Source organism: Gallinula chloropus (genome assembly GCF_964237585.1).
Source record: "Gallinula chloropus genome assembly, chromosome: 10".
Classification (NCBI taxonomy): domain Eukaryota; kingdom Metazoa; phylum Chordata; class Aves; order Gruiformes; family Rallidae; genus Gallinula; species Gallinula chloropus.
Window position 1 is genome coordinate 11,986,343 of NC_140095.1, and position 14,876 is coordinate 12,001,218.

Genomic DNA, 14,876 nt, shown 5'->3' on the forward strand with positions numbered 1-14,876 from the left:
TAGGAATGTATTATCACTACTGGGCAATCGTGTAGGTTTGTGCTAGGTCAGATTTTAATCAACACTCAATGGACTTGTCTCCCAGGCTCATGGGACAAACGGCTGAACTGCTTGTTACAACTAATCTGTCTTAAAAATGCAGCTGGTTTTCTGCTCGTGAGCCAAGCAGCAAGCAAGGCTGGTTTCCATGAATGCATCCACTGCTGCTTAGAGATCTCCAGGTCTGATCTTTCAGGTTATGGGCTGAGATGGACTTGTTTTCAATGTTTGCCATTTCTTATTTACATTATGTGGCTGATCACCTCCAGCACAACACATTGGGGTTCTGCTGTGTGGCAGGACGTTTGCATCTTTTTAAACAGGAGACTCAAAATTAGTGCCACGATCCTAAGTGGAATTCTGTCATGGCAGACTTAGTTCGTGTGGAAAGGGCACTAACCATGGCAGCTAAACATGCCTTTTTTAAAACTCGTGCTTTATTCCTCTTTTAAAAATTTCTCTGCATTTGCAGTTTCCTTTCCTCTACAGAGGAGTTTGGAATTAGCCCAAGTCTCAGGGAACATTCACAAGCTCCACTTTGGCATTCAGTAAATGGGCAATTTGCTCCTCAGTCTCTACCTAAGAGAATATTTAGTGTTGTGTAACTATATTACAAACCCAAAGAACCAGCCTTTCCACATGCAATTGGTAGTAATGTAGTACTATTTGTGAGATTGATTATTGTAATAACAGTAGTAATGATAAGGCAACAGATACATGCCAGATAGATGACAGAGAAGAAAAATGACATAAAACGTGCAACACACATTCTGTGAATCTGGTTGCATAGCTTATTTGTTGTGAAATACACTGTGATGTGTCACCGTAACTTTCTTCTGGACAATGTGGGCTCCTTGCTTGTCACATAGTACCAAGCCATTACGGCAGCAGGCATGACATTAAAGCAGTAATGCCATGATGTAGTGCTTTAGTACTAAGTTTTGCTCAGAGTTAACCACAGTGTGAGTTAGAATTCTTTTTTTTTTTTTCTTAGTAGCTTGAGATTTTACAATATTGTTTTGCTAGGCTGGAGTAAAAATGGGTTGTGAGAGAACATTCCATATTGATTTAATCTTATGCCTTTACAGGTAAGTTCAGTTTTAATGTTGATTTCTAGCACTGAGCACTTTCCAAAGTCCCTCCCTGAAAGAGTGAAATACAATATTATACTATTAATTTTCACCACCACCACTGTGTATAGATTAGTATCTGTAGAGCTGAAAAGTCCATAATGGAAGTGTGCCTATAAAAACCTGAGACTTTACAACATGCTAATGGCTTTCCATTAGGTCACATTAATGTTTTCTGCTTGGTGAAAATAGGTATTTTGCAACAGTGCTTTCAGTTTGTTAGGGATATATAACTGCTGGACCAGCGGCTTCACTCATGGGAATAAATCTGCACTTCCAGTCCTTGCTGTTAAATCACTTCCAGAGGATGATTCGTAACGCTGCAGATTCAGATCTGAAAATGTCAGCTGGATCCAGCAGCAAATACATCCTCCTCCTCCTGCGCTCGCGTTGCCGTGACGCAGAGAAGTGACTGATTCTGCTCATGGTCCCATTGCCACGCCAGATGCAGGGCACTGCACACTGTGATAAAGTAGACAAGCTGGATGCCAAACTGCCTGCCTCACCATCCCAGTTTGGAGCAGCAGCAATACCAACCTGCCTCGAGCAGGGACGTTGAGGGCTGCTTGAAGGTCATCGAAGTCCGTCAGCAGTGCAGGATCTAGGAACTAATATTATGTGGGGTCCTGGTGTCAGAGGGTTGCTAATGCAGAACTTTCAGTACTTGGATAAAACTAAGGATCAAGTCCTCTGGTTTTTCTCTTTTTGAAAGGTGTAGGGAAAGATTTGAAGCCAGATTCTCTTCTCTTGAAGAACATACACATGTTTATTTGCATATGTTTGCTTGTGTCCTTGTCACAGCAATAGAGTTTTGAATAGTTGCTGAGAGACAACTGGGCAGAATTCAGTCACTGGAGAGGGGCTATGGAGAGGTTCCTCCCTTCCTGTTTCTCTTCATACCAATTTAATCAGTGCTCCCATGTCATGTCAATATCCATACTGTTTGCAACCTACACATTCTCTCCTTATAGATCTTCAAATAGCAAGAGACCCATTATCACATCTATTCCTCCTACAGCCCTGTTCTTCCTACCTGAGAAACCTTTCTTGGAACTTCTATTAATAGTAAAGAGGTACATTTGCACTGTATTTTTCATGAAGAAGGTTCTTAAAAATGCTTTATAACTTACACTAATGCAAATTTATATGAGGATCTTAGATCTGGGGCTGCTCAGAGCTATGCTTCCTAATTGTTTGATATGTAACTAATGGGCTCCATCACCAGAAATAAATCACTAAGTGCTCTGGTTCCTGGATAGCCAGCTGCAGGATGGGCCTGACTTTGTGTGTGTTAAAGTCATGCCCTCACAGTGTCAGTCCACTTTAAAGAGTCTAAAGTAACATATCCCAAACCAAGCAAATTCAGAATCATTAGAGACATCCAAAAATGTTCAAATAATGTAAATAAGATGTGATGCAGATCCATTAGGTAAAGGGGCAGAATCTTTTTAACCATGCATGTTAGCATTAAAAGAAAAATGTAATACCAGAAATGTAAAATAATGCTTCCTCTGTTTTAATCTGCAGGAGAAAGTAAGATCAAGGGCATGAAATATTTGAATAGAGATTTGACTGAACTTTGTATCAAATTTTTGAAGCCTCATGAAGAAATTTATTATTCAATACACATTAACAGTTGGTTCCTGTTTTACTCATGATACAGCAGTTATTCTTCTAGAGAAAGAGTGCAGTCCTAAGAGAGGAGCTCAACACATTATCCTCTGTTGAAACATCCTTAAGCAAAATGCTTAAGTAATCTCTCAGCTATTCACAAAAATATCCCCTCTACAGTATTCAGAAGACTCCAGTTCTTGTGCCTCAAACTAAATTCCAAGGGAAATCTGCTGGGTTGGTGGAACTTTGCAGATTCATTGGTGAAAACAAGAGAAAGCATCACCCAAGGTGTGGTTATAAAGACAGACCTCAGGTGAGGGAATGAGGCATCTTTGAGGAAGCTATGGCATAGAAGGGGCTTGAAAGCCTATTCTTGTTGCATCAAAATCAAGAGAAACATTGTGGGTAGGACAGGATACAAGGGTACTGTGTCTGTCTGAGCCACCACAGGGTATAACTGAGCTCATGTGGGTCACGGGTTGCGGCACTGGGGTGATGGCAGAGGATTGGTGTAAGCAGGAATGCACATGGCAAAAGGTGGTTCTTGACACATCTAGTGTTACAGACAAGGACAAAAAAAAGAGAATGATTTAATTATGAATGTCATTTTGTAGCTCCTGACTTGTTAGATTGGATGGACTATACAGAAAAATCCTTTCAGTCAGATTTACTGTTAATTAATCTACTTCTGTTCCACCTACACTGGGCATTCAATCTTGTTTTCTGTTGCAGTTTAAAAGCATGGATTCAAATTACCTCAGTCAATGCAGTTTAAACCAAATGACCACTTGGTGAGATTTATTTTAGAGGTGCCAGTTTTTCAATGGGGCGGGAGGTGTTCTGCACAGTCCTGAGGCCAGGAGAAGAGGGGAGCATGCCCCATGCCTCCTGCACAACATCCTGCTTGAGAGCAAATACAGTATCCCTCAGAGAATTTGACTCACTTTCAGCTTCTGTGGTGTCAAGGGTTGGCTTTGTGTTTAGAAATACAGGAACCTGAATAATGAAAACTGCCTGAGAGGGTATTTTCTTTAATATCACTTTTTTCCCTGTGGCATTTGACTTGAAGTCTATAAAGCTGAGTATACCTGTGCAGAAGGCATGAGGTGGTGTCAGGATGGCACAGGAATGGCTGTTTTCAGTCCAGATTTCCAGCTTTACTTTCCTAAACATGTCCTGTGCAACAATAAATATTTCACAAGTATCAGTCTGCACAGTAAAACTCAGTTACTCATTTCTTGGACAACTGAATCCTTTACCTTTTTTTCCCCACCCACTTGATAGAATCAGTAGTCAAAGCTGGATTTACATGTGCAAGTTTGACTGGAGATAATGTTTGTGAAATACTCCAACATATGGATAACCTGTCATGGAAGAAGTATTGGCTAAACAACACTTACTTGTTATGCACTATATTTCTCTTTTCTCCTTAGCAAACCTGACTTTCAAAGGACAAGACTCGGCAGGAGGAAAGAAAAGACATTGCCTGCTTTTAATTCTGAAAGATTATATGATTATCATTATGTTCCTGCTCAGAAAATGTTTGTTAAGACAGGTTATTGAAAAGAAGGCTGCTACAGTCTCTCACGTTGCTATAGTCAACTAATAATATTTTGGCAAAAATTAAGTCTGATAAAAATCAGCCAATGACAATTCAAGAGGGGATGCAGGCATCTCCCATCCCATCTAAAAGAAGTATCTCTATCGCTTCTAACATGGACTTAGGTACCTAACTCCTGTTGAAATGAGTGCATGATAGAAATTTCTTTGTCTTTAGGGATCTCATTTTACAAAACAAGAAATCATTTATGCCTGTCTAGAACAAATTCATTCCTGAATAATTATTACCTATAAATTTAGTTTTCTTCCCACCCTTCCACCCCTTCAGGCAACATCTCCTGATGGGGGGTTGTTAGAGGCAGGATGATGGAATTTCTTCTGCAATTGCTTATGTTGTGATTTTTCTCTGATAAAAGACTCCATAACAGCCAAGCAACAACAGCAGCATGAGATGTTCCTTGTAGAGAGATGGCATGGGGGTCAAAAATCCTATCATTCTATGATTTTTGTCTTAAGATAAAATGTTTTCTAATGAGTAAAATGCAGTGTTAATGTAAGAAAAACTCTGATAGGCTTTTCCAGCAGTGTTTTACAGTTAATATTGCATTGTCTTCCGTTTCTTTTTCATTAACTGTTTCTTTAAGACCTGATTTTTTCTTTCCTGGCCTCAGCCTTAGCGGGACAGTGATCTTCATTTTTTTATCTCTAATAGGAAAATCTATCAAACTCTTTCAGCTTTCCAGAAAAAACGTGGAAAATCCTCTTCCTTCCCCCCCATATGCTAAAAAACTTTCCACCTAGAAAAAAAATATATAATGTCCTATTTTTAACTTCAGAGTTCTCTTTGACCCCAGAAAACTGTGTGAACAATCAAATACCACAGCCATGAGGTATCAGCAAGTTCACTGCAGTCATTGGAGCAGTGAGTTTAACTTGGGAAGACAAGCTGTGGGACTCATTGTTCTTCAATAAGGTGGAAGGAGGAATATTATAATGTGCAGTGAATTGGAGAAGACATACTGTGGCTTGCCCTGTGAAGGATGTCTGCCTCTATGGCATAAAATCTTGCTCTCTATTCCAAGAAATGTCATTTAAAATGTAGAATGAGTGCACTGCAGGAATAATAAAATTGTCTGAGCATGTGAATTTTAAACACTAAACATGACACAGAAACAAGAGTATTTTTTCTGACAGAAATGGGTGACTAATGCAGCTTTCTGCCTTTAAAAAGAAAAAAATATTGGCTTCAGCTGGACGTTAATCTCTTGGCAGAAATTTCTGGAAAAATTAGATTCCTCTCAGTAAAAATTTATAAGAAAAGGGATGTTTTAGCTAGCTGGCAAAATGGAATTGACAGCCTTCAGAGGTGACAAAGTCTCAGTTGCAGTAGAACTCGAACAACATAATTTTCTTTTTTAAAGTATATAAATAAGAATATATATTTTTTATTACTGTGATAATAGCCTTATACTAAACCAAATGTGGTTATAAATTATTCCCAGCATCTTGTTCGAGTGGTATGTCTAGGCACTACGTCCCTCCTCCCCATCTGTTTGACTGATATTTTTCTCTGAAATCTTAAAAGGTGAAAGCATTTAAGTTAAATAGTCACAGCGCTCTAATTGAGAACCCAGGGGTAGCTCTGCATGGCATTTCTTCCATCACAAATCATGCCAGCTACTCAGGAGGTACTTGAGTACAACTTATAATTCATAATGATTTACATTTCCTTTTTAACTTGCATCCTTTCTCCTAACCTTCTCTTTACTTCAGAGCCCTGAATGACAAGGACTTTACAACCTTAAACAATATTTTCCTTAATGGGCTATCTGGAAAAGGGTTTTTACTGGTGGTTTTGATTCAAACTGGTCTTTTGTTCTTTTTCCAGCCTGCACTGACAAAGAATTGAGGAGCCTTGCCTTGCGGCTAAAGGACTGGTTCGGTGCTCTTCACGAGGATGCCAATCGTGTCATCAAACCAACGAGCTCGGAGACGGCACAAGGCAGTAAGAAAACACCTTTCCCATTGAACTCTGAGTGTTGTAGGCAGCTTCCCAGCCTGAGAGAGCATTCAGCTGAGCACAGCAGTTAGTGCTATGGTGTCACATCAAGCAGGTGCCAGCAAGTAAACAGGAGACCTGGTCCTGCAAATAAATAGCTGCAGTGTTTTCTAAAGGAGCTGCAGCCCGTCCGTACTCTCTCTGGCTCAAACTGCTCTAAAAACTGCCAGTCAGAGATAGAGAAACCTTTGCAAGTTAATCAGGCAAATAACTGGGTCTGAAGGCCATGGAGGTCACATCTATACTAGTAAATAAAACTGCTGAGGGACTTTTCTCAAGCCATGAGGTTAAAATAGCATGCCATAGTTCATGTCAGTGCAGTTAAACTCCATGACCCTCCAAATCAGTATGTCTGCATCCAAGTCACTTCTTGGGGATGGTCCATGGGATCATAGATCTGTAAGATCAAGTCCAATTGCTAACGTAGCACTGCCAAGTCCATCACTACACCATGTCCCTAAGCTCCACATCTACAGGTCTTTTAAATCCCTTCAGGGATGGTGACTCAACCCCTTCCCTGGGCAGCCTCTTCTGGTGATGGACAGCCCTGTCAGTGAAGAAATTTCTCCTAACATTGAAGCTAAACCTCCCTGGCACAACTTATGGCCATTTCCTCTTGTCCTGTTCCTTGTCACTTGGGAGAAGAGACTGACACCCACCGTTCAAGTAGATGCAGAGTGATAAGATCTCCCCTCAGCCTCCATTTCTCCACAATAAACAACCCCAGGTCACTCAGCTGCTCCTCATCAGACTTGTTCACGAGACCCTTCACCAACCTTGTTGCCCTTCTTTGGACACTCTCCAGCACCTCAATGTCTTTCATGTAGCGAGGGGCCCAAACCTGAATTCTGGGTATTTGAGGTGTGACCTCACCAGTGCCAGTATGTTTGCCTCCCAGTTTATAGCCAAGCCTTTTCTGACCCACAGTCAGTGGCATGAGCCAAGAACAGGGCATACTAGCATAAGGAAAAGTAGGCCAGTGTTGGAAAGGGCTCACTTTGATTTTGAGAAAAATATAAACATCTGCATTTCAGCCACAGGGGTGGAATCTGCTGTGTCACAGGTATGTAATAACACCACCTATTTCCCTTTGATGGAGGGAGATTTTGGGTTGTTTTTGTTGCGTTTTTTTTTAAGAAAGGACTAAAATGAACTGTTTAGAGGGCATTTACTCTCTGTGGGTTTAGCCAACATGACTGATTTTGATGTCATTTACCCACCAGGGAGGAGAAAGATTCAAATAACAGCATCAAAAGAGGTCATGTTCATTGGAGAGCAGATGTGAATTTATTTTCTGTAAGGACTCATTAATCCTTTTTAATACTATGTCCCAAAACACATGGGCACCTGGGTTGCAAAGAAGGATGCACAAGCTTTATCTGGGTGTGACTCACCTTCAGTTCACTGCCCTGGTTCTCTGGAACCAGCTGCTGAAAGCCGAGGTCTGCACACAGAATTTTGGCTTCTGAGTTTGTGTAGCATTGGGTTGCTTCTTCCTAAAGAGACAGAATGTACCACAGGCTGTATTGCTCACAACTGTAGTCAAACTTGATTAATGCCAGGTAATTCTATCTTAAAACTGTGGTGAAACAAGCAATGTTCTGTGTGAACAATCTTTTTCATACCTCCCTTGTTTTCCCTAGTATTTACAACAAGGGTGATGTCTTTAAAGCCGTATGTCCAACTTATTTCTTAAATAGTAATACGAAACGGCTGTTCTTCTCCTGCAGAAGCAGCTGACCCATAGTGCAAAAACATAACTGTATGTACAGCTAATCATGGCTTCAGGATGTGAATTCACTTCAGAGCCTATGACAGAAAAAGCCAGGGACTTAAAATTTTGTCTGACATCCCTTAGATACAGAACCACATGAAATCTCATTTTGTAAGACTGTCAAACGGATGTTTTTCATGCAGATGACCTGTGAGCTGCTCATGAAGACCTTAGGAAGGACCAAAGACTAAATTAATTCCAAGGTGTTGGGTCTTTTTTTTTTTCTAAAGCAATTTCAGTGAGAAAAACATTCCTGGTAATTCTGCAGTGTTTGCTCTGATTCACAGAGGAGCTGTTATCTCTTTTTAGTTTAGTTTGATTCCTGGCAGCTTCTATATGAAAGGCAGCCTTGATGATCTTAAACACTTGATCTCAACAATGTTCATTTTTAGACTGTTGACTTAGTTTGGCACATTTTCTTATATGTCAGTTAAAACCAGAAATCATTTCTGAATGCCACAAAACTTGGGCTTGTTTTTCTTTTTAAGAGTTTGCAGAAGTATTCATGAATCGATCTGCGAGAGCCAAATTTTGCAGCCCAAATTCTCTCTGGTAGCACTGGAAATATACACGGGGTAGGGACGGCACTATTTGGCTTCCTCTAACTTCAAACGTTTGTAAATATGAAAGACATCTTAAAAAGGGCTCCAAAATTCAAAGCAACGTTCAAATACCTGAGCTGAAATTGAAAAACCTTATGTGTATCCTGGCAAACAGGACACACGCGGCTCTGGAAACAGCTCTGATGTACATGCTGCCCTTTTTTTATTGCTCTGCATGTGTTGCCCTCCTCACCAGGCTGATCACTTCATTAAACTGAACTGGTTTGGTTATGCCTGTAGAGTCTTAAAAGGCATTCACATCCTCAAAGAAATCCATTTTGGGTATGCCCCTGTGGCAGTAAAAGGAACAGATGGTGGGATGCGATGACTAAGATGCCTCGGACACATCAGCTGTCTAGAGAAGGTGTTCCAACAGAGATTTCTCTATGCTACATTAAATTTTCAAGATGTTACTGTGAGTGTAAATAAGCTTTTTGAGTGTATTAAGTTCACTCCCAGGTGAAGGAAAAAAGTACAAGCTTTTTTTTCCCCCTAACTCTCTTGAAAGGAGAGGGATGAGGGCAAGTCATTGTGTTTTAAATCTCAAACTTTGATTCAGTGAGTTATCTGCCAGAACCCAGAAAAGCAACATAGGCCAGGAACTTTGTCTTCTGCTGGCTTTGTACAATTGAAATCTCCTTGATAAATAATATAAGCAACTCAGGGACATGCTTTGACATAAGGAAATAATAAAACTAATTAGGTAGTATGATCAGATCCAAATTGCTCGTGAGCCTGTTGATAATTTGTAACATTCCTCCACTGTATCTAGAAAGTCTCTTTGGTTGGAGTGGGAGTTGTTTTTCTTTTACTAGAGATCTGTGCAATATAAAGGATTTTTTTCTGGGCAATATTTCTTCTCCTCCTTCCTTTATTTTAAACGATGGGGGAAATTGGGTTAATTATTCCCCTGTTAATTTAATTGTAGTACACTTTAATAAAATAAAACTGGCTCATGTAAGTCAACTCTTGAAGGTGCAAAATAATTTTATGTGCCAGAAGGTGTGTTTAGTTTTAATTAGGATTTTCACTTAAAGACTTTTTTTTTTAATTTAATTCCATTTTAATTCAGAGGAGGTGGAGCGTTTTATGTATTAATGAGCCTTTCGCATGTAGGTCACCAGTTTGATTTCCTTCCAGATCCATAGTGAACTTAAGCAGTTAGGATGCTGAGCAGCTGTCAGTCAGAATGAGTCGCTCCAGGTCCCTGTGAGCAGGTGTCCAACGTGAGCGACCACCACCACGACTGACATTAATTGGCATCTGTGTGGCAGCCCCTGCCAAGGAACCAGGAGCGGGAGTGATATGGAGCCTGCAGTGTTCCCTTGTGTCTCGCTGTAGGAACTGGAGGGCTGAGCTGAATGCAGCACAGAAAGATGCAGAAAAGTTCTCACTGAGGTTACTGCTATTCCAGGTCTGTTGTGCCAGACAGAATTCATTACAGAATTACAGTATGTGGCTTATTTCATTCAACTTACTGCATCATATTTTTAAGCAAGTATATAGCAGAAGATTCCAAAAAATTTAATTCATTCATTACCTGTTGGCCTCACCAAGTCGATGGGAGGACAGTGATCTCCCAGTGAAGGAAGGTGAGCTCCAAGAACTGTTTTCCATGAGCTGCCATGGTTACACAGTAAGCCAGAGCCTGGCTTGCACACTTAGGACACACTGCTTTCATTCCTGTTGCTGGGTGCCAAGAGCATCCAGGATTGCTGGGCTTGGACTGCAGGTGCAGTGCTGCAAAAGGTGATTTACACACTGTAGCTCTTCCCAGGAGACAATATGAAGTGGGGGTAGATAGTACTATTCACCTTCACCCACATACTGAAGAAAGATTAAGGAATTAACCTTTTCACTGATAATAACCACATAGGTAAGGGCTTTCTGTTGCACCTACCACTGTAATATTTAAAGACTTCCAGACTACGCTGTCTAATAATGCAGCACTGCTTAATAATATGGCCTTTTAATGAACCTAATCTGGAACTCTGGTCACAATAGTGAAAGCTCCCTTGTTTATAAGAAATTACAATCAAAATCTCTTCAACTAATGTAATTAACTGTCATCGCAAGTGACCTTTCATGATCATATCTTGCATCCAAGCCCTGATGGTGTGTCGCAGAGCGGCCTTCGTATTCACATCAGTCACTATCTAGTGATCTGCTCAGACAGCTCAGTACCGAGGGCACGCTGCTGTTGTGTCCCTGAGTGCGTGTTGTACACACAGATAAAGACTTCCCAACAGGGAGGAAAGAGGGACTCGGAAACAATCCACAGACACTGGCAGGGGCACGTTCGTGCCAGGATCTCCTCCTCCCTGCGTTGATCCTTGCCGGTTAGGAGGTGACCTTTGGAGACCTGCCGGGCTCAGCAACACGTACCGTACTCAACTAGTTGTATAACAGGCCTTGTAGTTATTCACCGTAGCAGCATTAAGTGCCGCAACAGGGTGTAAAGACCATCACCAGAGACAGCATCTGTTCAGGAAAAGAGCAGCCAGTGGAAAACAGCTGTTTTTCCCCTAGAAGCTGTTAAACTGGGACAGCTGAAGCATGTACCAATCCCTGCTCCACTGTGCAATGAATGAGCCACCCTTGCCTGTTGGATTGCTTTGCTTTTACCCTGCCCTGCAGAGGGGAGTTGGGCACAGCATGCACCCACACAAGGCAGGGCTGCATGTCCTGCTCCTCATTGCTTTGTAAAGGCAAATTCATGGATTCTTAAATCCTGTCACTCAGTGGGAGATCACACAGTGACCAAATCCTGCTTGCTGTCTTTGGATGAATAAAATAAATGAAGTCAATAGTCCTAATTGCTTCAGCAAGGCAAGCAGGCTTTCTTCCTACATCTAGTCATATGGCCTTTTTCTTTTTCACTGTATTCAAACTCAACTAGATAATGTTAAAGGAGATAACAGCACAAAAATGTGATGAAATGTTCAGCATGATCTCTCCCTTCCCTGCCTGAGCTGCCTCCGGCCCTGAGGAAACAGTGTTACCTTCTTCCTTTCTTAGAGAAACATGTATTATGAATGACATACACCTTCCCATTTGTTAACCCTTCTGATTGTTCCTCTGTGTTGCTGACAACCTTCAGCTGCGGTTGCATACAAAATGCACGGTTCCAGCATAAAGCACTGCCCTCCCTTGGATTAATGCTTAAAATAGCAGGTAGGCTGCAGAGCTTGGGCAAACTGTCAGCGTGATTCCAGCAACATCTTAGGTTTCATTTTAACAAAGCAGCATCCTGAAATGGGACCTGACACTTAGAGTAAATAAGACTGGGCTTGACCTCTTGTGATGAAAGATGCAGCAAAAGGAAAAAGCCCATCAGGCTTCTCCACGTGGGCTGCAGCAGAACCAAGACTGTGCAGGCAGGTTATCACAGGGAGCTGAGCCAGCATGAGCACAAGGTACCTGAAGGACCCTCTGTACCTCTATGTTCCTAGACAAGCGTGAGTGTTTCTGAGTCTTTGTTGAAATCAACATCCTTATTTTCAGCTTTCCTGGCTGTAATTACAAATTGCATGGCAGATAACTTGGAAATCAGTCCGTGTTTCTATTGAGCATTGAAAATACCTCAACAGCATGGATTTATCATGCCCTGTCTTCTATTTGGAAGAAGGCAATGAGAGTCCAGACAAAAAAATTACAAAGGCTTCAGTTTAGCAATGATTCCTGTGCAGTGGGTGTGCTGAGCTTCAGCTGGGGATATTTGCCTATCTCCTTACAGGATTTGACACCAGCATACTACCAATCTGTAAGGATTCCTTAGGCTGGATGTTCAACAAACTCGACATGAACTACGACCTGCTGCTGGATCCCTCGGAGATCAGTGCCATTTACCTGGATAAGTACGAGCCGTGCGTCAAGCCTCTCTTCAACTCTTGTGACTCCTTCAAAGACGGGAAGCTTTCAAACAATGAGTGGTGCTACTGCTTCCAGAAGCCAGGTGGTGAGTTGTGCCCTTCACAAAGAGAAGTTGTTTGGGTTTTCCTCCCTTTCATGTTCATTTGATCTGCTTGTAGGGGTAGTTTGGTAAGCGGCTGCCTTACAAAGCTCTTTTCTCTGGCATTGGTGTGAAAGAGCGCTGTGTAACGATGTTTAATGTCACAGATGATCTGTATTAATATCCCTTGATCATTAAAACAAACAAAGAAGTAGTAAGTGCCAGTGCACACAGTCTAGAAGTAAGCTCTGCTGCTGATAGAGCACTCAAGAACTTATTCTTTTATTAATGCAGAAATTAGTCAATTAGCAAATCATAAATTAGAGACCTGGCATGATGACAGCTTAGTGAAAAGAGATGAAAAATGGTTTAACAATGGAAATGGCCCCCAAATGCTGTTCTCAACTACAGTGTGCTGCAATTTTTAATTTTTTTTTTTTAATTACTGAAGCTAATGACATAAATTTGTTTTGCAGTACAGTACCAGCATATGGGCTTCTTTCATTCCCAGGTGTACAGTAGTCTACATTTCATGTCAGTAGTGAAGCCAGTCATTACTGAGTCTGTCCCGTACCATCTGGAAACTGATTCTCCTACATTACATTTTAGGTCTGCCTTGCCAGAATGAAATGAATAGAATTCAGAAGCTAAGTAGAGGGAAGAGTCTGTTGGGTAAGTTCGATTACTTGCTATTCATTTACTCAACTAATTAAAGCTTCTGTGATTATTGTAACTTTATATGCAGTAATGTTTTTTCAATTAGAGACTAATGTTTTGAGTCAGGAATCCGCACCACGGAGTGTAGGCCTGGCACTATGAAATTAAACAAATAACGAGATAGCAACGTACAGAACAGGTGTCAGTGTGGCAGCGGGTTCAGAACTAATTTACAGCTCTCCAGAATTGCAAAGCCTCACCTGCACATAGCTTAATACTGTCACCTCGTCGGATCACAGTAAGGCTGCTCAATACTCAAGCCTCCCATTTCTGAAGCGGGACCAAAGGTGCCACAGTGCATAGCCAGCGGGGTCAGGTCTTCTTCCAGGTACGGTGCAATGCATGTATCCCTTAAGGTTCAGCTTGAAATAATCACCCTTAAAATACTTCAGTGTACCCTGTGTATAGGAAAACAGGAATTCATATCAACTCATTTTAGGCAGCCCCGCAGGATGTGCCATGCTGTAAGATGTGATAATGCCTGCCCCTCTCTCTGCTGACTCGTGGGAGCCTGAATCGGTGCATAACACACGCTGCTTTGATGGATATCTAAAATTAGGTGAAATAAATCCCCATATGGCATATTCGTATTTGATTGCTAAAAAATCAGCTTCTTGAACCGAGTAATTCCACACCCTCAAATGACACCGTGTTCTGTAGCCCAGCATTTCTGTGGTAGTATCTTACTGAAACTTCCAACCTAGCACATTTGGAGCAGAGAAACAGGAGGGGAATGAACTTTTTAAAAGGGCAGAAAATGGCAGGACAAGGGGGATGGAGTGAAGCTAAAGGAGGAAAGGTTTAAATTAGATATTATGGGGAAGATCTTTACAGAGAGAGTGGTGAGGGGCTGGAACAGGCTGCCCAGAGAGGTGGTGGATGTCCCATCCCTGGGGATTCTCAAGGCCAGGTTGGGTGGGGCCCTGGGCAAGCTTGTCTAGATCCAGGCCGGAGGTTGGTGTCCCTGCCTGTGGCAGGGGGTTGGAGCTCTGTGATCCTTGGTGTCCTTTCCAACCCAGACCATTCTATGATTTGTGTACATAGAGCCAAATCACACGAGGCAGAGCAGTACAGACCGATGTCCCTACTTACAAGAAGCACTGCATTTCACCCCTGAAGAGTCTGCCCTACCTCTGACCCAGGTGGTCAGTCCTGTCATTGAAAACCCATGTCAGATTCTTACAGCATCACTAGCAGCTGCGCTGCAGTGCTTCTCGACTTGCTCTCAGATTTTAGTCTGTTGTTTCCAGATACTCATTAGCAGACTCTGCAAACAGCTTCTGCAGACCTTATCTTACCAAACCCTGCCATTCCCAGATGCCATTGCCATTTGGGCCCAAGGTACCTACGAACAACCCCAAAGTGGATCCATTGGTTTAAAATAAGAATAAACATTCCCAAAGGCCACAGGGACTATGGTTTAGTTCTA

At 41.8% G+C, this 14,876-nt stretch overlaps 1 protein-coding gene across 1 annotated transcript in view; it reads left to right on the top strand.

Annotated features, from left to right (window-relative positions):
• SPOCK1 (SPARC (osteonectin), cwcv and kazal like domains proteoglycan 1) overlaps positions 1-14,876 on the top strand; it is a gene marked incomplete at both ends in the record, with an annotated part of 298,243 nt that overhangs the window by 278,678 nt on the left and 4,689 nt on the right. The window contains 3 exons of the mRNA XM_084268439.1: positions 6,232-6,348; positions 12,515-12,736; positions 13,340-13,402. Coding sequence (XP_084124565.1) covers positions 6,232-6,348; positions 12,515-12,736; positions 13,340-13,402 — 402 coding nt within the window. The remainder of the gene's footprint in view (positions 1-6,231; positions 6,349-12,514; positions 12,737-13,339; positions 13,403-14,876) is intronic.